The following is a 23,714-nucleotide window of genomic DNA, read 5'->3' as shown; positions in this document are numbered from 1 at the left end:
ATGGAAAAAGCGCTAGAAGGTAGCTAAATTAGATTTAATTTGTCACACAAACAGGTCGGCACGATGGTTGAGCAGAAGCTTCCAGGTCTATTTTATGCTGATGATATTGTCTTATTTGCGGACAGTCAAGATGATATACAGCGACTGGCGGATATATGCGGAAGTGAACGTGAGGCTCTAGGACTAGGATTTAGTGCAACAAAATGTGGATTGATGATATTCAATTATCACGAAGACCATGCGGTCTTAAAGGGACCGACAACTGCCCAGAACATGAAATGAGTTGACTGCACTGATGGAAAGATTGTCGGTCGCATTGACTCAAACCAACCCTGTTTATCTCGTGAGAGGTGGATTTATATTTTTATTTCTTCATTGAAAGTCGCGAAAAATGACCTTTGGCGCCTCTGGCGGCAAAATCATAAACGGTTCGATGAAGCCGGTCACGTGACCATTGAATGGTGTATGCGTTCGATGACTTTTCTGTTAGTGCTGAAATATGGTTCATTTCTTTATATTAAAAGACATTACTCCATAAAAATGTACATACAGGCCTGCGTTAGTTGTATGCAACAAAGTGGCACTGCCTTCGCTTGGCGTAATGATCCCATGCCGGGACAAGCCATCCATGACACAGGCGCAGGCAACCTTGGGCGCAGGCGCACACAACGCTGTACAAATACCGAGAAGGTGTATAAAGCCACATCATCTCATTGTAACAGCTTGCTATTTTAAAAATGGTTGGAAAGCTCAAAATAAAGGTAGTCAAGCATAGCTACAGTAACTCCTGCGAAAGCAGAACGACAGCTTTCACAAGGGCTAGCGGCATCGCTATCAATTCTCAGCGTTGCTGGAGCAAGCCTTCATGCGTGTTTGGAGCCTTTCAGAACGAAAAATACTGCTTATAAAATACAGTAGACTCCCGTTGAGACGAACTCGAAGGGACCGCGGTCATCTGTTCGTCTTATCAGGAGTTCGGCTTATCAGAAGTGCCCCTAAAAAGAGACATGGTAACATGCCAAGTGCATCCAAATATGTTACTTGAAAACACTGAATGGAGTAGACCTACAATGGCGGCAAAAAGACAAGAAAAAGCGTTTATTTGGCTCATCTAGATAAAAACTATGCCTTCAAGCAGAGTACTTACATGAATCGTACGAGCACCCGATTTCGCGGGTTCAAAAATAAAAAAAATTCATGTAGATAATGCTACCACATTTTAATGATAAAACTGTAGCACGCTCCTATGTTGACGATTACACAAAAAGAGAGAGAGAGAAGCACAATTTTCCTTCAAAGAATGCAAAATTTATTGTCCTGGCAGGTCGTTTTCATCTGTGAGCCTGTTTTGCTGGCTCTAAGATCACTTCTGGATTGGCCTCGGTCGCGTGCTGTTGCCTTGACAAAGTCATTATACGCTGAGTTGCTTAAGAAAGTCTGCAAGGTTTTCTTCGAGGTCCGGATATTTTCCCGTTTTCGGCCCGTACTAACTTTTTCCTGATCGACGTGCAGCTGAAGATATCCCATGGTCACAAGCCTCGCCACGAAAAAGACACAACGCAGCTATATTCACTGTGCAAAATAGCCTTCCCTTGTCGTGCGCTTCCATAATCAAAATGGCTGATCACAATTTGCACTTCACTGGGAACAGGTACAATGCACACAGGTCCTATGCGAACCAACGCGAATTAACCACAAAATTACAGTGTACTAGAATGGGGCAGTGGGCTCACTGCCGTATCCCTGCGCCGCGCCGCCATGGCCCTCTCCGCGTCGACAGCCTGGGCGCCCGCCAGGGGCGCTGCCGCCAGTTTCTCCTGAAAACTTCTCTTGCGGGGTGCGAAGCGCGTCCCCTGGTCGGGGTTACGCTGGTTACGATGTAGTTCCGGGGGGATCAACAAACGCGGAGTTGAAGGCGGTAAGAGGGCCACCACAATGACACATAAAAGAGACCACAAAAAAAAAATGGAGGAAGGAGGGGGTCGAGCATTTTATTCTTCTTTCAAACTGATTCCCCTGCAGCGCATGTTCACGCCATTCATTCGTTTGAAGGACCTTTGTCGATCGGCACCACGCGTGCCACTTTGCTGCACTTACGTATGCTTGTTTTTCTGAAGGATCGGCATTTGTGTCTGTCCGCAAACTGCAACTGTCTCAAAGACGGTCCGCCGCTGCATCTAGACGGGAGGGACGCGCTACAGCCTCCGGCGGTCGTGCACATAGGGCATGCAGCATACGTGCAGAGAAATTGCTGGGGCAGCGTTTGACAACAAAAACAGCTGGACCCAAAGAAGCTAGGAGTGACCGCGCAGTCAAGTGCGGTAACAAAAAAAGCAAAAAAAAAAAAAAACAGGAGGGTGGTGACAGCAAAACCATACTTGTGTACAGAAAAAGGAGATGTAGAGGGGAGACTGAAGTAGCTGTCATTAGGAAGCGGGAGACCCGTAGGGATTGGGCTCCTTTTGGGATGCTCCAGTGCCTGTTAGATCAACGTCGTCGTCCGCTGTTTATTGGTCGTGACCATTTCTGCATTGTTAATCATGGCATAGAGGGACTATGATCATGGCAAGCATTTGCGCATACATAGGCAGGAGTTCGTGTAAATAAAATCAGATCAGACATCTATCAGGTCAGGAGGAGGAGCAAATCTGCCTGCTCATTGGCGGGTGTGCGGCTGTTCTCCTGATCTGAAAGGCACGCAAATTATTGGTAAGGGAACCACGCAAATAATACGAACGTGAAGTGATTGAAGCGCAAATTTGGAAACATAAGTTTGAACAAATGCATTACTGTATCTGTCACTCTTCAAAGAAAAAGATTGCTTATTTTAAAAAAATGTGGTTACTGATGTCATTCTCTCTTATTGTGAATCACACGTGTTTTATGTACGACGCATGCGCGCTTGGCTAATTATCAGGGAGTTAACGTTATGTGGTTTCATTAAACCTGTTGCTTAATTGTTCCAGCGAGTGTCTTCTCTTCTTGTGTAAGCGTCCGTAAGCTGGTTTTTTCATTTCTTCAAGTATGTATACCAACAGACCCAGCAACAGATTCTCCTATTACACAGACCGGCTCATATATGCGAATAAAAAAAAATTAGGCGTTGTTGTGGGGCTCGAAAGGCGAGAGTGAAGTCGCTATGATGGTTACAGTGGCGAAAGGGCATTGAAAATCGTATCGATCAGCAGGAAAAAAAAAAAAAAACTTTGGCGGCGAAGAGGCAAGACCTCGAGGTCCCCACGTGGGAGGCCTAGGCCAACGAACCTAAATTGCTGGTTCATAATAAAGTTTATTCCTCCTCCTCCTCCTCAAACCCCCAACTATACACGCCCTATCTGTTACTGCAGCGGCTACGTGGAGGAGCATTCATCTACGCAATAGCCGCTTAAAACATCGCCCACCCTTCGTAAATCAGTCACAACGACAGTAATTTATTTCACAACTCACAGAAAAGTTGTATCAAAAGAAGCTCCGCGTGTTGCACACCGTAACTTTGACTTTTCTTGCGCGCAAAACAGCAACGCGCGCTAGTCGCGCCCAGCAACCCGCCGGAAAGTTTCAGGTGACGCTGGGAGCCGCGCCGCCTGTCGGCGGCGACATGAAGTGCGTCACGCTCCGCCGCTCAGTGAGCGCACTACAAACTTCTAGAACACTGTACACAAAATACATGTGCTCGGCCGCCATTGTGTGATGGCGATGACAATGCACCTGACCCCTCTGACGGTTTCGTACTCGATTGTAATGCACAGACCATTTTTGTTCCTGTTGTTGCTTTCTTTTTTTTTTTTCCCCACTCCCCTTGCGTTTGCCCCGCTGACCACCCCGCTGACCACGGCGGAGGGGCCCCAAGCTCATGTGTTCTTCTGTTCTCCTTTGTACTCCAGCTGGGAAACTGAAGAACGGGAGGGGAATACAATGGCTTGGGGGTCCAAGTTGTAAGTCCCCCTACTCTTTTTGTTGCTTTATTTGCTGATAAAGCCCGCACCTCCCCCACCCACAGGCTGGGGTGAGGGGGATGCCGGCTTTATCCGCTGACTGTTCTTTTTCCTTTATCTCGCCCCCTCCGCGTCGCGATTTGCTTCGCGTCTTTGCTCCCGAAAGCGCTTTTTTTTTTCTTTTGTGCTTTTTCTCGGTCGCCTGAATGCCCAACCAAGACTGCAGTGTTCGTTTCGCAGAATCGCCAGCGCTGTTGACCACCGCGAGAGTTCGTCTTAACAGAAGAGTACACTTGGGCAGTTCGTCTTAAGCGAATTTTTTTTGCATTGAGTCTATGGGGAACCAAACAACCGGTCCTGTGTTGTTCGGCATAAGCGAGAATTCGTCTTAACCGAGTTCGTCTTAACGGGAGTTCACTGTAACTACGTGCTTTTAGGATAAACCACTGCAGCTACAAACGCTACGAAGGGTAAGCTTCCTGTCGCGCCGTAAAAAACTGGGTCGAGAAAGATCAGTTGTCGGTCCCTTTAATACAGGGCCAAAAAATACCGAGGGTAAGCGAGTACGTGTACCTCGGAGTATGGGTAAATGAGGGGGATAGATATATGGAGGTACAAGAGAAAGCATCGGTAGCAAAGGGAAAGAGGAATGCTGCAATTATGAAGCACAGAGCTTTATGGGGATACAATAGGTACGAGGTGCTTCGAGGGCTGTGGAAGGGTGTGATGGTCCCGGGGCTTACATTTGGGAACTCAGTGGTGTGCATGAAGTCAGAGGTACAATCAGGAATGGATGTAAATCAAAGGACGGTGGGCCGCCTCGCGTTGGGCGCTCACGGGAAGACGACAAATGAGGCTGTAAAGGGTGATATGGGATGGACAGGCTTTGAAGTGAGGGAAGCGCAGAGCAAAATGAGATTCGAAGAGAGGCTGAGGAAAATGAAGAAGAGTAGATGGGCAGAGAAGGTTTTCAGGTATTTGTATAGAAAAAGCGTTGACACGCAGTGGAGAAAAAGAACTAGGTGGCTCACCAGTAAATATACGGCTAGCAGTGCAGGCGATATGGCAACAAGGAGCATTAAGCGGAAGGTCAGAGAGGCGGAGAGGACTTATTGGATGACAGCGATGGAAAAGAAGCCGGCTCTGAGTAACTACCGAAAGGGAAAAAACGAAATAAGGAGGGAAATGTTTTATGATAATTCAAGGGGAAGCGCTTTACTGTTTGAAGCAAGGTCAGGTAGCCTTAGAATGCGTAGTTACAAAGCGAGATTCCGTAACGAAGAAGAACAATGTACATACTGCGGGGAAACTAAGGAAACGATGGAACATGTACTGATTGAATGTGGCGATATTCACCCAGGTATACGTGCGACTCTACATGAAGCCTTGGGTTTTAGGGACAACAATGGAAAGCTGAACACGTCCGCGATAGAAATAAGTAAGAGAGGGTTAGAGTATTGGTGGCAGAAAAGTAGAGATAAAGTACAAAAATAAATAATTGGGAAAAATAAGGTCATTCTACCTTAAGAGGCAGAGAGATGGACCGTGAATTTATATTTTCTTGGTATAATAACATAGATTTAATCAATGTAGATAAGGTATTAGGCCAACATGAAACAAGAAAGGGATTTTTTTTCTTTTTTTTCTTCAAGCCTGGTGGCAGACATGTCACCGCCCCGTTATAAAGGGGACGCTCATAGCATCCATCCATCCATCCGGCACTCGTGCCCTCTACAATTAACTCTAATAAATTTCCAGAATTATTTAGGACTATCTTTAAACTTTGCATTGAGCGAACAAATGTATTTTTGTTTATTTAATTCAATGTGTTTAACCCTTTCAGACGTCGCCTGTGGAATGCACCAAATTTAGACAGCATTATTTCAAGGCACCCAATATTCTATTGCAATAAAAATGATGTAATAATACTTTCATTTATGTGCTCAATGGTAATTCATCTTGTTTAAATTGCAATTAAATATCCATTCACTCTGAAGTTATTCACATTCTGCTTTTGCAAAATATAATCAAATTTCGAGCTCGAAATATGGTGCACATTCGTTTTTTGTTATGTTCACTTTGAGCAAATAACACTTATACTTTTGACATGGCTCGCGGGAAGCGGCACGTTGAATGAGTCACTTAACATGGCAGTGCCTTCAGTAAAGTTAAATTTGTCTTCAGTTAAATGAAGACAAATTTCCTAAGCGGGAGGTTCAATTTATCCAAAGCTCAATGTATCTTGCTCTTTGTTAGCCTGTACTAAATATAAATAGCAAAAACAAGAGATGCACACAATTGTGTAGACAGCGTCTTAAGGGTTCATTTTGTGGCCCTATCGAGGCTCCATCCTACCTCAATGGCGAGGTAGTCGTGCCGCCGTTCGGCTGCCCGGTGGAACAGCCCGAAGAGGGACACCATGGGAGAGCGGATGAAGAAGGTCATCTCACTCCACACCACTGCCGCACTCCACAGGCCCAGCAGGAGAGACAGGGCCCGCAGGCAGTGACCACGCACCCGGCACAGCCAGTACCACTCTGAAAACAAACTTATCCCATTAGCTATGAAATTCTCAGTCCACAACTTTCACCTGCACTGGCACATAGGAATGACAGTATTACCCATCGAGCCACAACGTTGTTCCAGCTAGCTACGTGTAGAGAACTGCACAGCAATGGAGCACAGTGACACTGCAACGGCAGGGATACATTCTGGGAACACAAGAAACTACTTTGTCGCAAATACATCATAGAGATACAATCTCGAAAATAAAAAAGGACACCATCTAGTAAACTGGCACAGCATCCTATTAAAAGTGAACAGAATTTAATCACAGTAACATTGCTGCACAGAGTCCTTGAGAGTGTCATTATGTCTGTTAACACGAAAAGGCCAAACATTCATAATGACTGCAAAGATTAACTGGAGACATTCTAATGGTGAAGTTGCTGCAGAGGTGCTGCCATCAGCGCCTGTGGCCTTATCAGCATTCTCCAGTACCAGCTGCCAAGCTGTCAGGTGCCTCGCTCAAGTGGCCACTCTGAACTAAGACTCCACCAAGACTTTCCTCCATTTATACTACATTTCTTGAGTTTATACTATAACAACATAAAAGTATAACACTTTCAGCTATATGACTTAATCATTCTTCCTGTTTCTTGCTACACCAAATCAAGTGTTCTTCAAGCTTGCTAATCCTAAAAACACAAGACCTGGCTTAGATAACATTTCAGGAAGGCATTTAAAGCTCGCTGCGCATTTATTAGTATGTGAGACACTCTGTCATACTGCCCCGTGTCATATTATCAACCTCATGCAAAGACATGGCTCATTCCCTTTGTTTTTTAAAAAACACAAAGATTATTCCAGTTTTTAAAGAAAGATGTAAAGCAAGCAGTTACTACTTACCAACCAATGGCAATTCTTTCACGCCTTAGCAAACTCATTGAGAAATTATTTGTTTTCTTGACTACTTAACAAAGCTCAAGTTGGTAAAAAAATAACCTACCTGGTTCCTGCCTTGGAAGTTCCACACTTCTAGCTGTTGTGTCTCTACTGATGACATAAGAAAGCGCTTCAATTCAGAAAATGTTGTCGTATCTGTTTTTTTTTTTTCAGACTTCACAAAACCTTCTGATACAGTCAACCGTCAAGTCCCATTGTATAGAGAATTACGGTATAGCCGGTCCTGAGCCAACATTCTTAAAAACTTACTTACTTGAACACCAACACTCAGAGCACGTAGTAAATACCTTCTCGGCGACAAAATGCATTAACCAAGGTGTACCACAGGGCTCAGTTCTAGGTCCTTTGCTTTTTGTTTTATATATTGGCAATTATCCGGATTCTCTTAACTCCTCCAATTGCGATCATTGTGTTTTAAACACCGATGACACTACCACGCCTTCATCTGATAAATCTCTTACAGCTCTAACTTCAAGGTTAAATAATGCATTGAGTAACATTAACAACTAGTGGAGCAAAAGTTACAACTACAGGGGTGAGACGGCCGAAATTGAATTGGAAGCAGTTTTCGAGGAGCAAAATTTCGATTTTGGAGCAGAAGAACCTTGATTTGCAGCAGTTAGCGGCATTTAATATGTCATCCTAGGAGCTTGAAAAAACAAGTTTGTAGCAACTTGGGAAACAAGTACGTATTTTAATTGGCTTAGAATACATATAACACTGAAACAGCCTTTGGAGAAAGTTTTTTAACAGATTATTGACAGGTATGAACTACACTACATTTTTTCATACCGTGCGACCTTATCTAGCGCATGTAACAAACATGTGAAATAACAAACATATGAAAAAAAAAACGTAAAGCCTTCTCACTTATCAACAATAAAAGAATTGTAATTGCACAAGAATTGTAGTTACATAGTATCATGCCTTTGCTTAAGATGAGTCATATTATTTAGCAGATGCCTTTAACTGCCTTGGCTTTTTATACGTATGCTTATTTAGCTTTTCAAGCTTCCCAAGAGCTTCCTGTAGGTCAGTGTTAACAATAGTCCTTCAATACACCATGGTCCCTCAAAAGTACTGAACGACCATGATGTTACTCTTTGTCAGGAGAACATCACAATAAGCGCCTTCAACTATCTGCTTGGCCGCGCGGTTGGCATAGCGTTATCTGTACTGCACGCTTTTAACAGACGACAACAAAACTGCGTTCCACCACAGTTCGCTGCCACCTCGAGGAGGACCACCTTCAAAAGTGCGACACTGGTGTCAAGAAATCTCGCCGCACTGACTATCTCGTCAAACACATGCGTATGGCACTTCAAGAGTAGCTGTACTGACTCGCCCGTACTGGCCCGTACCGCAGTGGTGGCTTCATCGTTGAGCGTCCACTTCCAATACGGGAGGTACCGGGTTCAATTCCCAGTGCCGACCGGGAACCCACCGGTATTTCCAAAGGGGTAGAGGAGTACACCTACCTGGCGCTCGGTTGTTAATGAGCACTCAACTCGAAACATCCTGTTTTGATCACTTCTTCCTTCCGGCGCTAACTTTCCATGTGCTCTTACTTCTTTTAGCACGCGTTCAACAGGCCGTTCTCGGTGATCCCTTACATCCACGGAGTATCCCACCGCTTCAAGAGAGTGGCGACACACTTTAACGTTAATGTTGTTTTTTTAGCCACAAATAAGCTAAAGGGGATTTGCCCGAGATTGCAGTAGCGGCAAAAAAAGAAACGAAGAAGCAAGAGGTCAGTGCACCATGAAGCATGGCCTTCGCTTTGTGTGTTGTGTAAAAGGGGTTGTGTACCAGATCCCCCTTTCATGTGGGAAAGCTTATGTGGGCCAGACTGGCCGCTGCCTGAACATCCGTCTGCGCGAGCACCACAGCTCCTTAAAATGAGCTCCGTCGTCGAATTTGGCCTCACATTGCCGTCAGTATGGTTGCGATCCGCAGTTTGAACTAACTTCCGTTTTATTACGTCACAAGGTACGATTAACTCGCGAGATAGCTGAGGCTTGCGTCATCCAGAGGCCAGGTACCTTGTGCGTAAGCCAACCGTCTGTACACCTACACGATAAGGAATTCTCATTCCTTAACGTAGCTTCATAAGATCGCGCAAATACCTGATGTCACACGTGGAATAGAAAAGGGTTTATGAAGATTTGTATTTCGTTGTTTTTCTAAATGATTGGAGTACTGTACTTTCAAATGTTTTGTTTCTTGTTTTTTTGTTTTCCTTTTTTTCTTTTTTTTGGGGGGTTGTCATTGCTGTCCGACGCATGTGGCAGTCTAAATAATTTTCATGTCATGAGACTCATGCTTCAGATCATTGGGATTCATCATCAGCCTGTCTACGCCCACTGCAGGGCAAATGCCTCTCCCATGTTCCGCCAAACAACCCGGTCCTGTGCTTTCTGCTGCCACGTTATAGCTACAAACTTCTCAATCTCATTTACCCACCTAATTTTCTGTCTCCCCTCACGCGTTTGCCATCTCTTGAAACCCAGTCAGTTACCCTTAATGACCACCGGTTATCCTGCCGACGTGCTACGTGCCCGGCCCATATCCATTTCTTCTCCTTGATTTCAACTGTGATGTCCTTAACCCCCGTTTGTTCCCTGACCCACTCTGCTCTCTTCCTGTCTCTTAAGGTTACACCTATCATTTTCCTTTCCATCGCTCGCTGCGTCGTCCTCAGTTTAAGTGGAACCCTCTTTGTAAGTCTCCAGGTTTCTGCTCCGTAGGTAAGTACCGGTAAGATGCAGCTGTTATATACCTTTCTCTTGAGGGATAGTGGTAGATTACCGTTCATGATCTGAGAATGCTTGCCGAATGAGCCCCATCCCATCCTTATTCTTCTAGTTATTTCACTCTCATGGTTCGGCTCCATGGTTACTACCTGTCCTAAGTAGACGTACTCAAGTGTCTCGCCACCTTTCGCAAAGCGCTGTTCTCTGCCAAGATTGTTCTACATTACTTTAGTTTTATGCATATTAATTTTCAGACCTACTCTTCTACTTTCCGTATCCAGTTCAGTAATCATGAGCTGTAATTCGTCTCCCGCATTACTCATCAATGCAATGTAATCAGCGAATCGCAGGTTACTGAGATACTCTCCACTAACTCTTATCCCTAACTCTTCCCAATCTAGGGCCCTGAAAACCTCCTGTAAACACGCGGTGAATAACATTGGAGAGATTGTCTCCCTGCCGTACGCCCTTCTTTATTGGGATTCTGTCGCTTGCTTTATGGAGGACTGTAGCGGCTGTGGATCCGCTGTAGATTTCTTCCATTATGTTTATATAGGCTTCGTCGATGCCCTGATTCCGCAGTGCCTGCATGACTGCTGATGTCTCCACCGAATCAAATGCCTTCTCGTAATCTATGAAGGCTATGTATAGGGGTTGGTTGTATTCTGCGCATTTCTCTATCACATGATTGATAGTATGAATATGGTCTATTGTTGAGAAGCCTGTACAAAATCCTGCCTGGTCCCTTGGTTGATTGAACTCTAATGTCGTATTAATTCTGTTAGCAATTACTTTTGTAAATAGCTTGTAGACAACGGACAGTAAGCTGATGGGCCTGTAATTTTTTAGGTCCTTGATGTCCCCTTTCTTATGGATCAAGATGATGTTGGCATTCTTCCAAGATTCTGGTATCCTCTCCATCGAGAGACACTTCTTATACAGGGTGGCCAGTTTTCCTAACATAATCTCTCCACCGTCTTTCAACAGGTCTCATGTTATTTGATCCTCACCAGCGGCTTTGCCTCTGTGCATTCCCTTTAGGGCTTTCTTTACTTCTCCTGTCAATACTGGTGGGATGTGAGATTCCTCTGGGCTATTACTGCTTCTGACGTTATCATCCTGACTGTCTCGGCTGCTGTACAGATCTCTGTAGAACTCTTCCGCTACCTCAACTACTCTATCCATTGCAGTGATGCTACCGAGGACTTCTGATTTGGAGCAATTTTTGGAGCAGCAAAATTTCCGTTTTGGAGCACTTTGGAGCAGCAAAACTTTCATCTTGGAGCACTTTGGAGCAGATAATTTTGCAACTGGGAGCACTCTGGAGCAGCGAATTTTACATCCTGGAGTGCACTACAGAAGCATATTGCAATAAATTCAAGCACTAGAATATTACTATGGGGCTAATATTTCGATTCATTGCAAATCTCATGGAAAAAATAATCTCAGGAGAACTCTATACTTCACTCGCTATTGAAAAAGTAAGGGCTCATGCAGTTGAGTGTTCTGAATTAACCTCTTCGGCGATTATTTTCGACACTAGCAAATAAACAGAATACCAGATCAATGAAATTGAACTTTATGAAATAACACTCTAAATACATCTATGTGGTTATCAGCAGACATTGTAGACAAACGCCGTGATGTACAGCAGTGCCTCAATACCAAAGAGCCACACTGTCCCTAATGCATTCCCCTAAGAAAACTCCAAGGCGAAAGCCAGGTTCTTTTTCTTCTCGATCGACGGGTTGATCCTCCCCCTCCTTCTCTGCAAGCTTTCTGCACCTCACCTGGTTTTGCGCTAGCTCCATGATCGGCGCACCGATTACGGAAGCAGTGTAAAGCGATGATGTCGTGACGGCGTCATCACGTGACATCACGATATATGACGCCATGATGACGTCACAAGTTTTGACGATCTATGACGTCGTGATGGCGTCATCACGTGATTATTTTTTGCATCAATCGATTGACGCCGCCGACGGTCAACTTCGTGTTTGATAAAGCATCTGATGCTTTCGCATTAATATTGCGTATTGAACGTTAACAACCTGGCCTTACATACCAAACTGTCCTCCACCATGTCACCTCCTTGCCGTGCACGAAACAGCTTCGCTTATCATCCACTTCACAAAGTGAAATGGCTCCTCAACTTTTTTTAAATGTTTATTGTGATAACAATTATATGGACGCTCTCCGCGGATTTTTGTCGTCGCCATTGCCGTAATTTTCTGTATAAAGACCAAATTAATAACATCACCACGCGCATTCTAGCCGCGGGTAAAAGCTCGCGAGCACTGGCGACGAACGCGGCTGAAGCGGAGATTAAGCTAGCCGGCCGTCTGTCTCCGTCGCACGGACAGCGCATGAGATAACATCTTCCCGCCTGCGGGCCTGCCGTCGATTGCTCATCAAACAGAGAGGAAACGCCCCGCCCGTCTTTCGTAAGGAGCATGAAGGGACGCCAGAGGAGCGGGGGGGGGGAGGGGGGGGCCGCATCGTTCGAAGGGCGCAATCGCTTGCGCGCGCGCCATCTCGAGGCATCAGGAGACGGCTCGTAAACTTGCTGTGCTCTCAACGCTTACTTCGTGTTTAGAGAACTCAGAGCAAGAAAACGCTTCGGTTCCTGGAGCGGCCATATTCCCTTAAACCAGTGTTTTGTTGAGTTACGCGAGATCGAATCCAAAAGAGTTAGCTGCTAGCCTTACTTCGTTTAACAATACAATTTGTTGGTATCGCATTCATTACTCTGCCCTTATGCGAAACTGAGTTTTTTTACACGTCAGCTATTGACCCCCGAAAGCGAGGGGCGGACGTGTAATATGCGGTAGCCGCTTCACCGTGGGCCGTCAGCGACGGGCCTGCTACTGACAGCTGCGTATTTGCGGCTCCTCCGACCAGGATATATGCTTTTATTAATGAGATGACATTTTTAAAAAGCCAGCAAAAAGTTCGAATTGGAACTCTAGCACGTGAGCTCGAAAGGGCAGGGCCTTTTAGGGGTATTCACCGCAGAGTGATTAAACTCGGACGTGCTGGTATAAGCAATTACGAAAAAGCTCTTCCTAATGAAGATCCATGGATAAAGTATATCCGAGGAAAAGTGTGAACGCGTTTCCACCGTTCGCGTGCTCTTCCATAAACGCGAAGCAAGGAAAATTCGATATTGTTCCATATATATACTGCTAGCGATCCCAGATTACATTCCGCGATGTCCGGAAACAGAAGTGACAGACATTTTAGCGGCACTCATGTATTATTACTGAACATTGCTTTCCTTACGCGCCGTGCGACGCTTGAAACGAGCTATCAGCAGCGTTTCTGGAACAGATGACGTCCGCCGATGAATCGCCGTCGCACTTTCTCGCTACCAAGAGGCCTAGACGTCACGAGCCTCTGCGGAGAGCGCGTTTTGCTGTCGAGCCGACTTGCAGAACAGAAGCTGCGTCGGCACCGTGCTTGGCATCGTGGCTGATTCGGGACGCACGCGCGAGCGCTATTTAATCAACGGAATAATTCTTGGTCCATGGTTGCGACTTTGGCAGCCCCAAGATCAAGCTACACATGTTCTGACGCGCCGGCCGTGCGATTGCCGGTGATAGACACCCCCAAACCCGAGACTTTGGCGCAGTTTGGCGCAATTTTCGTCGATATTATCAGGATGGCGCAGTAAATACAATTTGGCGCACTTTGGCGCAGTTGGCGCAGGAGTGGAATCACTGCCATTGTGACCTTGCCTTCCTTGTCCCTCAATGCATACACCTGATTTTTGCCTATGCACAGTTTTATCATCATAGCTTTGAGACTTCTTCCGTTCTTTAGAGCATGTTCAATTCTCTCCATATTATACTTTCTTATGTCGGCTATTTTACGCCTATTGATTAACTTCGAAAGCTCCGCCAGCTCTATTTTGTCTGTTGCACTTGAGGCTTTCATAGCTTGATGTTTCTTAATGAGGTTTTTCGTCTCTTGGGATAGCTTACCAGTGTCTGTCTGACGACTGTACCCCCGACTTCCACTGCACACTCCTTAATGATACTAGTCAGGTTATCATTCATTGCGTCAACGCTAAGGTCGGTTTCCTCGGTTAAAGCCGCGTACCTATTCTGAAGTGAAACTCTGAATTCCTGTACTTTCCCTCTCAGAGCGAGTTCATTAATCGGCTTCTTGCGTATCAGTTTCTGCCGTTCCTTCCTCAAGTCTAGTTGAATTCTAGATCTTACCATTCTATGGTCACTGCATCGGATCTTGTTAACTACTTCCACATCCTGTACAATGCCTGGGTGGACGCACATTATGATGTCTATTTCATTTTTAGTTTCGCCATTAGGACTCCTCCACGTCCACTTACGAGTAGCCCGTTTTCTGTAGAAGGTATTCAAGATCCATAAATTATTGCGTTCTGCGAACTCTACTAGTAACTCCCCTCTGGCATTTCTAGAGCCGATGCCATATTCCCCAACTGCATGATCTCCAGGCTGCTTCTTGCCTACCTTTGCATTAAAGCCACCCATTAGTACAGTATACTGTGTCTTTACCTTACTCATTGCTTTCTACGTCTTCGTAGAAGTGTTCAACCAGTTGATCATCATGGCTGGATGTAGGCGCATAGGCCTGTACCACCTTCCTATTGTATCTCTTATTAAACTTAATTACGATACATATCACCCTTTCATTAATGCTACAGTATTCCTCTGTACTGCCAGCTATATTTTTATGAACAAGGAACCCCACCCCTAGTTCTCTTCTGTCAGCTAAGCCACGATAGCATAGGACGTGTCCGTTCTTCAGCACTGTATAAGCCTCATGTGGCCTCCTAACCTCACTGAGACCTATTACATCCCATTTAACACCCTCTAATTCCTCGAATAGTACAGCTAGACTTGCCTCACTAGATAAAGTTCTAGCGTTATACGTAGCCAAGTTCAGATTCCAATGGCGGCCTGTCCGGACCCAGAGATTCTTAGCACCCTCTGCTGCGTTGCAGGTCTGACCGCCGCCTTGGTCAGTTGCTTCGCAGCCACTGGGGACTGAGGGCCGAGGGTTAATTGGTGTATTCATGTGGGAGGTAGTGACCAAGTACTACACCAGGGTGGCCAATCCTGCTCTGGTGAGGGAGTGCATTACTGGCTGTGGCCGCCAGTGAGGCTGCACCCCAGGCCTTTTCACACAATTTCATCATCACGCGGATTTTCATTTTTAATCCGGTTGGGAACTGTCCGGCACCGGGATTCGAACCACGGACCTCTTGCATGCGAGGCTGATGCTCTACCACTACGCCATCGCTGCATGCTTGAGATTGTTGTGATTAGTGATGTATATATTCTTGCGTGTTCCGAAATAAACGTGGTTTGAAGTTAGCGCTTGTGCTGTCTACATCTCTATCTATGCGCTACCCAGTCGATGTTATGCATCCTTACCAACCTGCCCAACTTGCCGCACTTATCAGTCTTATTTCTAGTACGAAGGGCTCTGCTATGTGTTCTAGCATTTTACTATCTAACCCCAGCGTTCTCACTTCGCTCATTGCCGTATATGTGTGTCGAGCCAGGACAGCGTCGTGGTTTGCAAAAGCTTCTACGTGCCCACCCGATCTGCAAGTGTTCGTTGGTGTGTTGCGACCTTCAGCTGAACACTCTAGAAGATTGTGCCGCTTGCTGTGCTCTGAATTGTGGCATCAGCTGCGGTTCCTCAAGGACTGCTTGCGGGTGACCTGTGGGCGAGATGTGAACCCGTCTTTAATGAACAACAGATATGGAATAGGGCTGAAGCTCGGCAACCAGTTCATGGAGTGGCTCTGGGACCAGGTCAGACGGACGCTTCCAAAAAAACGCAAAAACCCGGCAGCAGAGACTAAAGTGCTAAACCTCAGCAACTGTGATGTGCCTCTGAAGCATCTGAAGGAGTTACAAAAGGGCCCTAAGTTCTGTGTTGAACCTTCTCTGCTTCCGGTGGAACTAGTCTCGATGTCAAGAACCGTGGCGCAACGAGTGCCAGAGGACAGCAGGACTACGTGTGTGGCAGAGTGCACCGAGGTTCTGCTCAAGCACGGACCAAGGCGAGTGAAACGAAATAGCATGTCTCCTATTGTAGATTTCCTGTATTCTTCAGGCTTGACTGCAGTGCTGTCCGATAAGGAAGGGTTCTTCGTGATTTTGTCTCAAGGCATGTTTTCCGAAAAAAAAAACGCGGCTATTCAGAAAAACTTCCGAGAGGTGTCAGAAAAGCCTGCCAAAGTAAAAAAGCAAGCAGTGCAACTACTCAAGAGGCTCAGTCTAGGAAAGTTGGTAGAAGCGGTAAAGAAAGAAAAGGGCCAGACTCTAGAGGTTTTCTTTTCCGCTAAGACTCACAAGCCCGACATCCCCTTCTGAACAATCATTTCCGAAACAAACACTTGGCTTCAGGTAGCACCTCGATACTTACAGGAGAACTTGGAGTCCCTTGTTGTTAATGATCCTTTCCTTGTGTCCAGTTCCAATGTGGTCATGTAATTTCTTAGGCAAAATTATTCGGGAGCGTCACGGGCGTTCAGCCTTGACATCGAGGACCTATACTACTCTTTACCGCAAGCTCCTTTACTGCAGAGTGTGAAGGAGTGTATAAGTGATGAAGATGACGAACCACTTGCTCGGGCGTTTCGGTTGGTGGTTTCCTTGAGGTGCTACCTGGATTCAACGTTCCTCAGCTGGAAGGGGAAAGCTTTCGCTCGGAGATCTGGCGTATGCATTGGTTCTTGCGTGGCGCCGATTCTGAGTACGATTTTTTTAGCGAAGGTGGATAGGGCCATTGAGAGCAACATTTGTGGTCTAGCAAACAAGGTACTATCGTGAGCAATATGAGCTCGAACGCGCGAGCGCGTGGCGAATAGCCTCGAACCCTACATCGGCTGATTCGCAGCGGCGACTGTCGGAAACAAAGTGGAAAGGGCGCCGCGCTTCTGCTCGCTGTTGACACTCCCACCTCAATATCGTTGCTGCAAAAACGGCAGCTTATAGCTTGTCAGTAGCTGCTAGCTGTGATATGAATCCACATAAACGCGCACAGCCACACCCAATGACCGATCAGTCTATCTAGCTGCTGAGATATCGGCTGTGACGTAGACTGCCGTGATGCAGAGGCCATGCTTGTATTATATCTATAGTGGTGCTGGCTGAGCCTTTTGACACGCCTCTTTTATTTATTATTTTGTTTTACGTGCAATCTTTTTCCTGCGTTTTTTTTGCTAGCGGCCGATGACAGACACTCACCAGCCGTTACGCAGCAGCGCTAGCGAAGCGGGTGTGCCAACAATCAGCGGAAGAGCGCCCCTCCTTTCCCCTCCGGTTGCGGCAGCGCCATCCACGTAACACGCTATCTCGGTTTTGAGGGTATTCGCCACGCGCTCGCGTGTTCGAGCTCATATTGCTCACGATAGTACATAGTTCGTTATGTTGACGACTACTTGGTGTTTGTTGATAGGCGTGATTTCAACAGACAAATGGTTGACGTTATGAAGGTCAGGGATGCAACAGCCTAAATAGGATTTGGAGCAATTTTTGGAGCAGGAAAATCTCTCTTTTGGAGCAGGAAAATCCAAATTTGGAGCAAGTTACAGGGAAAAAAAACTCTGTTTTGGAGCACAAAATTCCAAATTTGGAGCAGCTTCACAAACAAAGCTTGCTTTTGGAACAGTGACAAAAAAATATATGCGAACATTTCGATGTCACCACAATAATGTTTTCGGTGCATAACATGCTGAATAATGCCAGTGAATTCTCCGGAAACCAGTAAGGCCTTGTGCATTGGTGAATTTGCACCAAGGTCCTTTGCACCTGGCCTGCACCAGCGGTTGATCACGTCATTGTTGCAATCCACTTCATTCAGCACCGATGCGCTGAATTTTGTATTCCGCCCTGCTAAGAAGATCTTGAGGAGAAAGTCCATTTTAAAGAGGGACACCATATGTATATATAGTTCAAGAGAAAAGTCTAAGTCCGGTGTTTATATGTCATGCAACGTCTAAGACAAACCAGCCAATAAGTACAATCTTCATAAGTGCGTCCTCCCCCTTATCTTTATTTTATATATATATATATATATATATATATATATACATATATATATATAGTGAGAGAGAGAGAGAGAGAGAGAGGGGGGGAGCTATGCACAGCGAAAGTCGGCATCGTTTCATTGAATGCAGTGCCTGTCGCCGCGTAGAGCCGAACCCTTGCTAGTTTCGTGCAGCGCGTCTCCAACAAAGCGAACGCCTTCACTCCCGGGTCGGTCGCGTGCTCTACCGTATGAAAGCTTTTCCCGAGGAGTATTCCTACCCGCTCCGCTCGTGACCGCATGTAGGGATACGACAAAGATTTCGTTGGGTTAACGCAGCAATGGTGAGCTGCTTTCGTTTCTGCAAGCGGCACGCAATCTGCGTTTCCGCTCAGGTGGCGGCAGCCAACGGCATGTTTGGGTTCGTCGCCTATAAAATGCGTGCAATATATTAACAGTATAGTACCAATAGCGCTATGCCACACGCGCTACCGAACAGATATAAAGATCCTGATCGCGAAAAGGTTGCTGGCGATAACTCGTACTGACGTGCTCGTTGGTATCTGCCATTAAACATTCGCGCCAGGAAAGCGGTGACCGCACTCGCGTCGACGTCAAGATGATTAGTCGACCAATGATTTGTCAGTTAACTTTCTTTATGCGGTGCTTCCACATTAAATGGGCGCTCACCTCTGCTCATGCTGAATTACCCTGTAAAGCAGCGTTTAAACCCGCAGTAAAAACTTCATTTAAGCCCATCGGCCCACCAGCAAACACACCAGAACAGATTAACGTCTTGTTTGAGTCAAGCGCCACTGGATCGAATCGGATTGGATGAAGGTGCCTCTGGTAGCCACCTTACCTCTGGTGCCTCTCCCAACATTAGGTCGCCAATACGGGCTTCGTTCTGCGTTAAAACGAGGCTAAAACTAGCGCAAACGAAAATCTGTGCGGTTACCGGGGGCATTTTGGCGCAGCGTGGCGCAATATCGAGAAATATCGCAGTTTCGGCGCAGCTCGGCGCAGAAAAACGAAATTGTATCAAAATGGCGCAATTGGCGCAGCTGTTGCATCCCTGGAAGGTGTTCAGGGAACAAGGGCAGGGCCTCACGTTCACATGCGAGAGCCCACAGAACGATACGTTGCAGTATCTCGACCTTCACATGTTTTTTTTGCCCTGAGGAGATATGCTGGCAGTATAGACCAAGATCGAAAAAGGGTTTGCTCAGCCATCAGTCTGGCCACTCGGGACTCGTGAAAAACGGCATTGCGTTGTCATGTATCCGGTCTGCGATGTCAAAGTCCTGCCCGCACCTGGTGAACCAAAGCGTTCACGAACAGTAGAAAAAATTGCAGCAGGCAGGTTACCCTGATGCTGTAATAGCAGCCACCAGTGAACGTGTGCTAAAAGAACATGGAAAGTTACCGCCGGAAGGAAGAAGTAATCAAAACAGGCTGTTCTCAGTGATCCCTTACATCCACGGAGGATCCCACCGCTTCAAGAGAGTGGCGGCACGCTTTAACGTTAATGTTGTTTTTCTAGCCACAGATAAGCTAAAGGGGATTTGCGCGAGATTGCAGTACCGGCAAAAAAGAAACGAAGAAGCAAGAGGTCAGTGCACCATGAAGCATGGCCTTCGCTTTGTGTGTTGTGTAAAAGGGGTTGTGTACCAGATCCCCCTTTCATGTGGGAAAGCTTACGTGGGCCAGACTGACCGCTGCCTGAACATCCGTCTGCGCGAGCACCACAGCTCCTTAAAATGAGCTCTGTCGTTGAATTTGGCCTCACATTGCCGTCAGTGTGGTTGCGATCCGCAGTTTGAACTAACTTTCATTTTATTCCGTCACAGGGTACAATTAACTCGCGAGATAGCTGAGGCTTGCGTCATCCAGAGGCAAGGCACCTTCTGCGTAAGCCAACCGTCTGTACACCTACACGATAAGGAATTCTCATTCCTTAGCGTAGCTTCATAAGATCGCGTAAATACCTGATGTCGCATGTGGAATAGAAAAGGGTATATGAAGATTTGTATTTCGTTGTTTTTCTAAATGATTGGACTACTGTAGTGTCAAATTGTTTATTGTTTTTTTCATTTTTTTGTCTTTTGGAGGGGTTGCCATTGCTGTCCGACGCATGTGGTATTCTGCGCAGTAGTACGAAATGGTTTTCTTGATAGTCTAAAGAATTTTCATGTCACGAGCCTGATGCTTGAGATCGTTGTGATTAGTGATGTATATATTCTTGCGTGTTCCGAAATAAACGTGGGTTGAAATGAGCGCTTGTGCTGTCTACGTCTCTAGCTTTTGTGTCCGTGTTTTATGCGCTACCCAGACGAAGTTATGCAATCTTATTTCTACACTAAGGTGAATAACATCAACAATATCATTGATATACAGTAGAACCCCGCTAATACGTTTTTGAAGGGACCATAGGAAATAAACGTAAGAGACGGGAAACGTAAGAGCCGAAAAACAGGAAAAACGGCAAAATATTTAGTGGTACAGAATTTTATTTCAATTCGTACGAGCAGCACGAAAATTGGCGCGCTGAGCCGCGATCTAGTCGATGGATAGAAACGCGAAGCTTAGGACGGCCTCATCCACAGAAATGTAATCAACGTATGTGATTTTTTATTGCGATAGCAATTATATGGACAGTCTCGGCTGAATTTTGCTGTCGCCGTCGCCGTCATGCACCGTATATGTATAAGTATGTATATACATAAAAAAGCCGCAAAGAAAAATAATTCAGAAAAATGCTTCCGGAGCGCGGAATCGAACCAGGGACCTCTTGCTCCGCAGCAAGCGGCGCTAACCGCTACGCCACGAAACGCAGATCCTCCACGTTGCTAACGGCGAGCGTTATATACACACCCTTTACCGCTGGACGGACTCGGAGACGGCCGGCGCTTATAAGCGTTTCTTCATTACCAGCGAGATGGCGCTAGAAGCACGACGGGCGCATTTAAAGGTCGTCGGCGAGCTCGCTCGCTTCTTCTTATTGCGCAGGGAGAACCTTGCCCTTCCGCTGTCTGCTCGCGCGGTTTTCTGGTGGTGAGGGGAAGAGGGTTGTTTCAAGCTTTCACTGTGGTGTCCGCGCTCATGTTACGGAGCGTACGAAAGTCACTCGAGCTGAAGGGATGCCGCTAAACGAACAAACAGACGATGAGCGCGAACTATCAAGTGTCACAGCTCGGCACTTGAAGCACGCTAGTTTGCTTCGCTGCTTCGGCCGCGTTTGCAACAGGAGCGCTGTTCAAACTGAGAGTATCCATTGGCGAGCCTCACTTCGTATAGCATTAGTTTCTTGCTATCGCATTCATTGCTTCGCCCTTGAGGCGAAACTGTGACTTTTTTTTAACACCCAACAGCTGTAGGCATGAAAGAACTAAGCACACGCAATCACGACCGGCGCAGCGAGTCCGACCGCGAACCGTACGCACGACCATGCGAGCTCCAACCAGCTCGAACTCCTCCCGTTCTCCGACAAATAACGATGATGATGAGTCTACGCCAACGCGATTGCAGAAGTGAATGCCAATCTCGAAGGCCTTGCTTTCGCAAGCAATTACGTCATACACGCCATGTTGTGCAGTACAAATCTCAAAGGCTATGCTTTTTCAATAGTAAATGCCAATCTCGAAGGCCTTGCTTTCGCAAGCAGTTACGTCATAGACGCCATCTTTGCAATTTGAATCTCGAAGGCCATGCTTTTGTTTGCATCAATTGACAGATTCTGTAGCTTGCGCCTCTCATGCGGCTAATATTGCGTTTAAACGAGGCCAAGCTGCGTGAAAATGCACCATGGCCGCTCTCTTTGGTAGTCACTCGGTCGGCTCCGAGCGCACTTCGCGACGTATCATACGGGAACGGTCCGACAGTTACGACGTAACAGCGGGGTTCCCAATACATTGTATCCTATGGGAGCTATGCCGGGACCGGCGGAAAATGACGTAACAGCCGGGAAAACGCAGCAGTGAGGAACGTAACAGCGGGGTTCTACTTACAGTAGACTCTCAATAATTCAAACTTTCGGTTAATTCAAACATATTTTAAATTTTTGATTGGCCCACTATGTTTTCAATGTATTTTAAAGCTGCTTAATTCAAACTGCCTCACTGCACAATTTCGGTTAATTCAAGCTTTTCGCTTGTCCATGTCTGGAAATATCTGCTGCCTTTGTTGCTTCTAGCTGAACATTCGCGTTTTTCTGCTACTAACAGGCGCAAATAAAGCTGATTGCGTACCTACAAAACGGCCCAACTAGCCGAAGCTTGTGCACCAATAATCTCATACTGACCGAGGGAAAAAAACTGTACAGTCTGGCCTTGATCCATCATATGCCAAACGTTTCTAATAGTCACTTTCTCTGCAGCATGCCATGCGAGAAAGCGTCCTAAGAATTAGGAGGGGCTAGCAACTGTCGTGGGACGCAACACATTTCGTCCCTTAAGCCAAACAACGTGGCGTCACGCACAGTGATCGCGGCAGCGTTGACGCAGCTACTCGAGGGGTGACGACATCTGCCGAAACAAGAAACATGCTTCGCTTGATGCGAAATAAATTTGAGTGCAGCGGCACAGATGATCGGCACATGTGATGTGTTAAGCAACTCGAGAAAGCTTTGCTAGGTGCAAGTGTTACTGAGAGGCAGACCAGCCTTAGTCGGTCTCTCTGCACTAAATAAAAAGGCAGTGCCGAAAAACAGAGCTGGTTAATAGCGCTGGTATGTCATTATTTTTCTTCAAAACCTTTACAAAGAGCCAGTTTGGCACTCCTGTTAAGAAACTGGTCAGTATGGATAACGTTTCTAGATAGAACTGAACTTCTCAATGGAATTTGCCCAACTTTGCTTATCTCGAAAATCTGCTTATCTCGAAATATTTTCTGGTTTTTACTACTTCGAGTTAACGAGGTATTACTGTATGTATGTTTTTGCTTCTGCTCGGGTATTTTTAGTTTTTATGTGTAGTGTAGATGTTTTTATAAAAAACCTCAAAAATTTGCCCAGGAAACGTTATTTTACTTACTTTGAAGGTCTTTATCTCAAAAACGCCTTGTAGCAGAGCGACAAAAATTCCGCATTACGTTCTTCGCATGCTTATCTACCGAACTGCCGAATCTTATACTTATATAACTTTTCAGTAAAGAGATATAATCGTGCTAAGCTCAAGAAAACACCGAACAATGGAAACTTCTGACGACAATTAAAAAAGAACCCCATTTTTTATATTTCTGAAACTTTGTCCTCCAATGAGACCCTTAGGCAAGGATTGGCAATTCCGACTTCTTGCCCAGCAGGTGTATAAAATGCAGGCAGAATTGAATTTCTCTTTATTAAAAGGCCAGCAGGTACCGAAAAAGGTGTTGCCGGCGCTGAAGACGTTAATTTTGAAATTATTTGGTCACTGCAGCGGCCACGAGCGTGGGGCTACCGAGCAAGCGCGAGCGCGCCCGAGATGCTCGTTGCAAGAGACGGCGCAGTGAGAGCTCGTTTTCGCGTCCTCAGATAGATTGAGTTCGAAACAGCAAC

At 46.0% G+C, this 23,714-nt stretch overlaps 1 protein-coding gene across 1 annotated transcript in view; it reads right to left on the bottom strand.

The window, feature by feature from the left end:
- Nucleotides 1–23,714, bottom strand: part of LOC119372486 (G-protein coupled receptor-associated protein LMBRD2B) — a 329,677-nt gene that overhangs the window by 87,982 nt on the left and 217,981 nt on the right. Inside the window, exon 10 of the mRNA XM_037642956.2 lies at nt 6,291–6,472. Coding sequence (XP_037498884.1) covers nt 6,291–6,472 — 182 coding nt within the window. The remainder of the gene's footprint in view (nt 1–6,290; nt 6,473–23,714) is intronic.

Source organism: Rhipicephalus sanguineus, chromosome 10 (genome assembly GCF_013339695.2).
Source record: "Rhipicephalus sanguineus isolate Rsan-2018 chromosome 10, BIME_Rsan_1.4, whole genome shotgun sequence".
NCBI classification, from domain to species: domain Eukaryota; kingdom Metazoa; phylum Arthropoda; class Arachnida; order Ixodida; family Ixodidae; genus Rhipicephalus; species Rhipicephalus sanguineus.
This window is presented reverse-complemented; position numbering and strand designations above follow the sequence as displayed.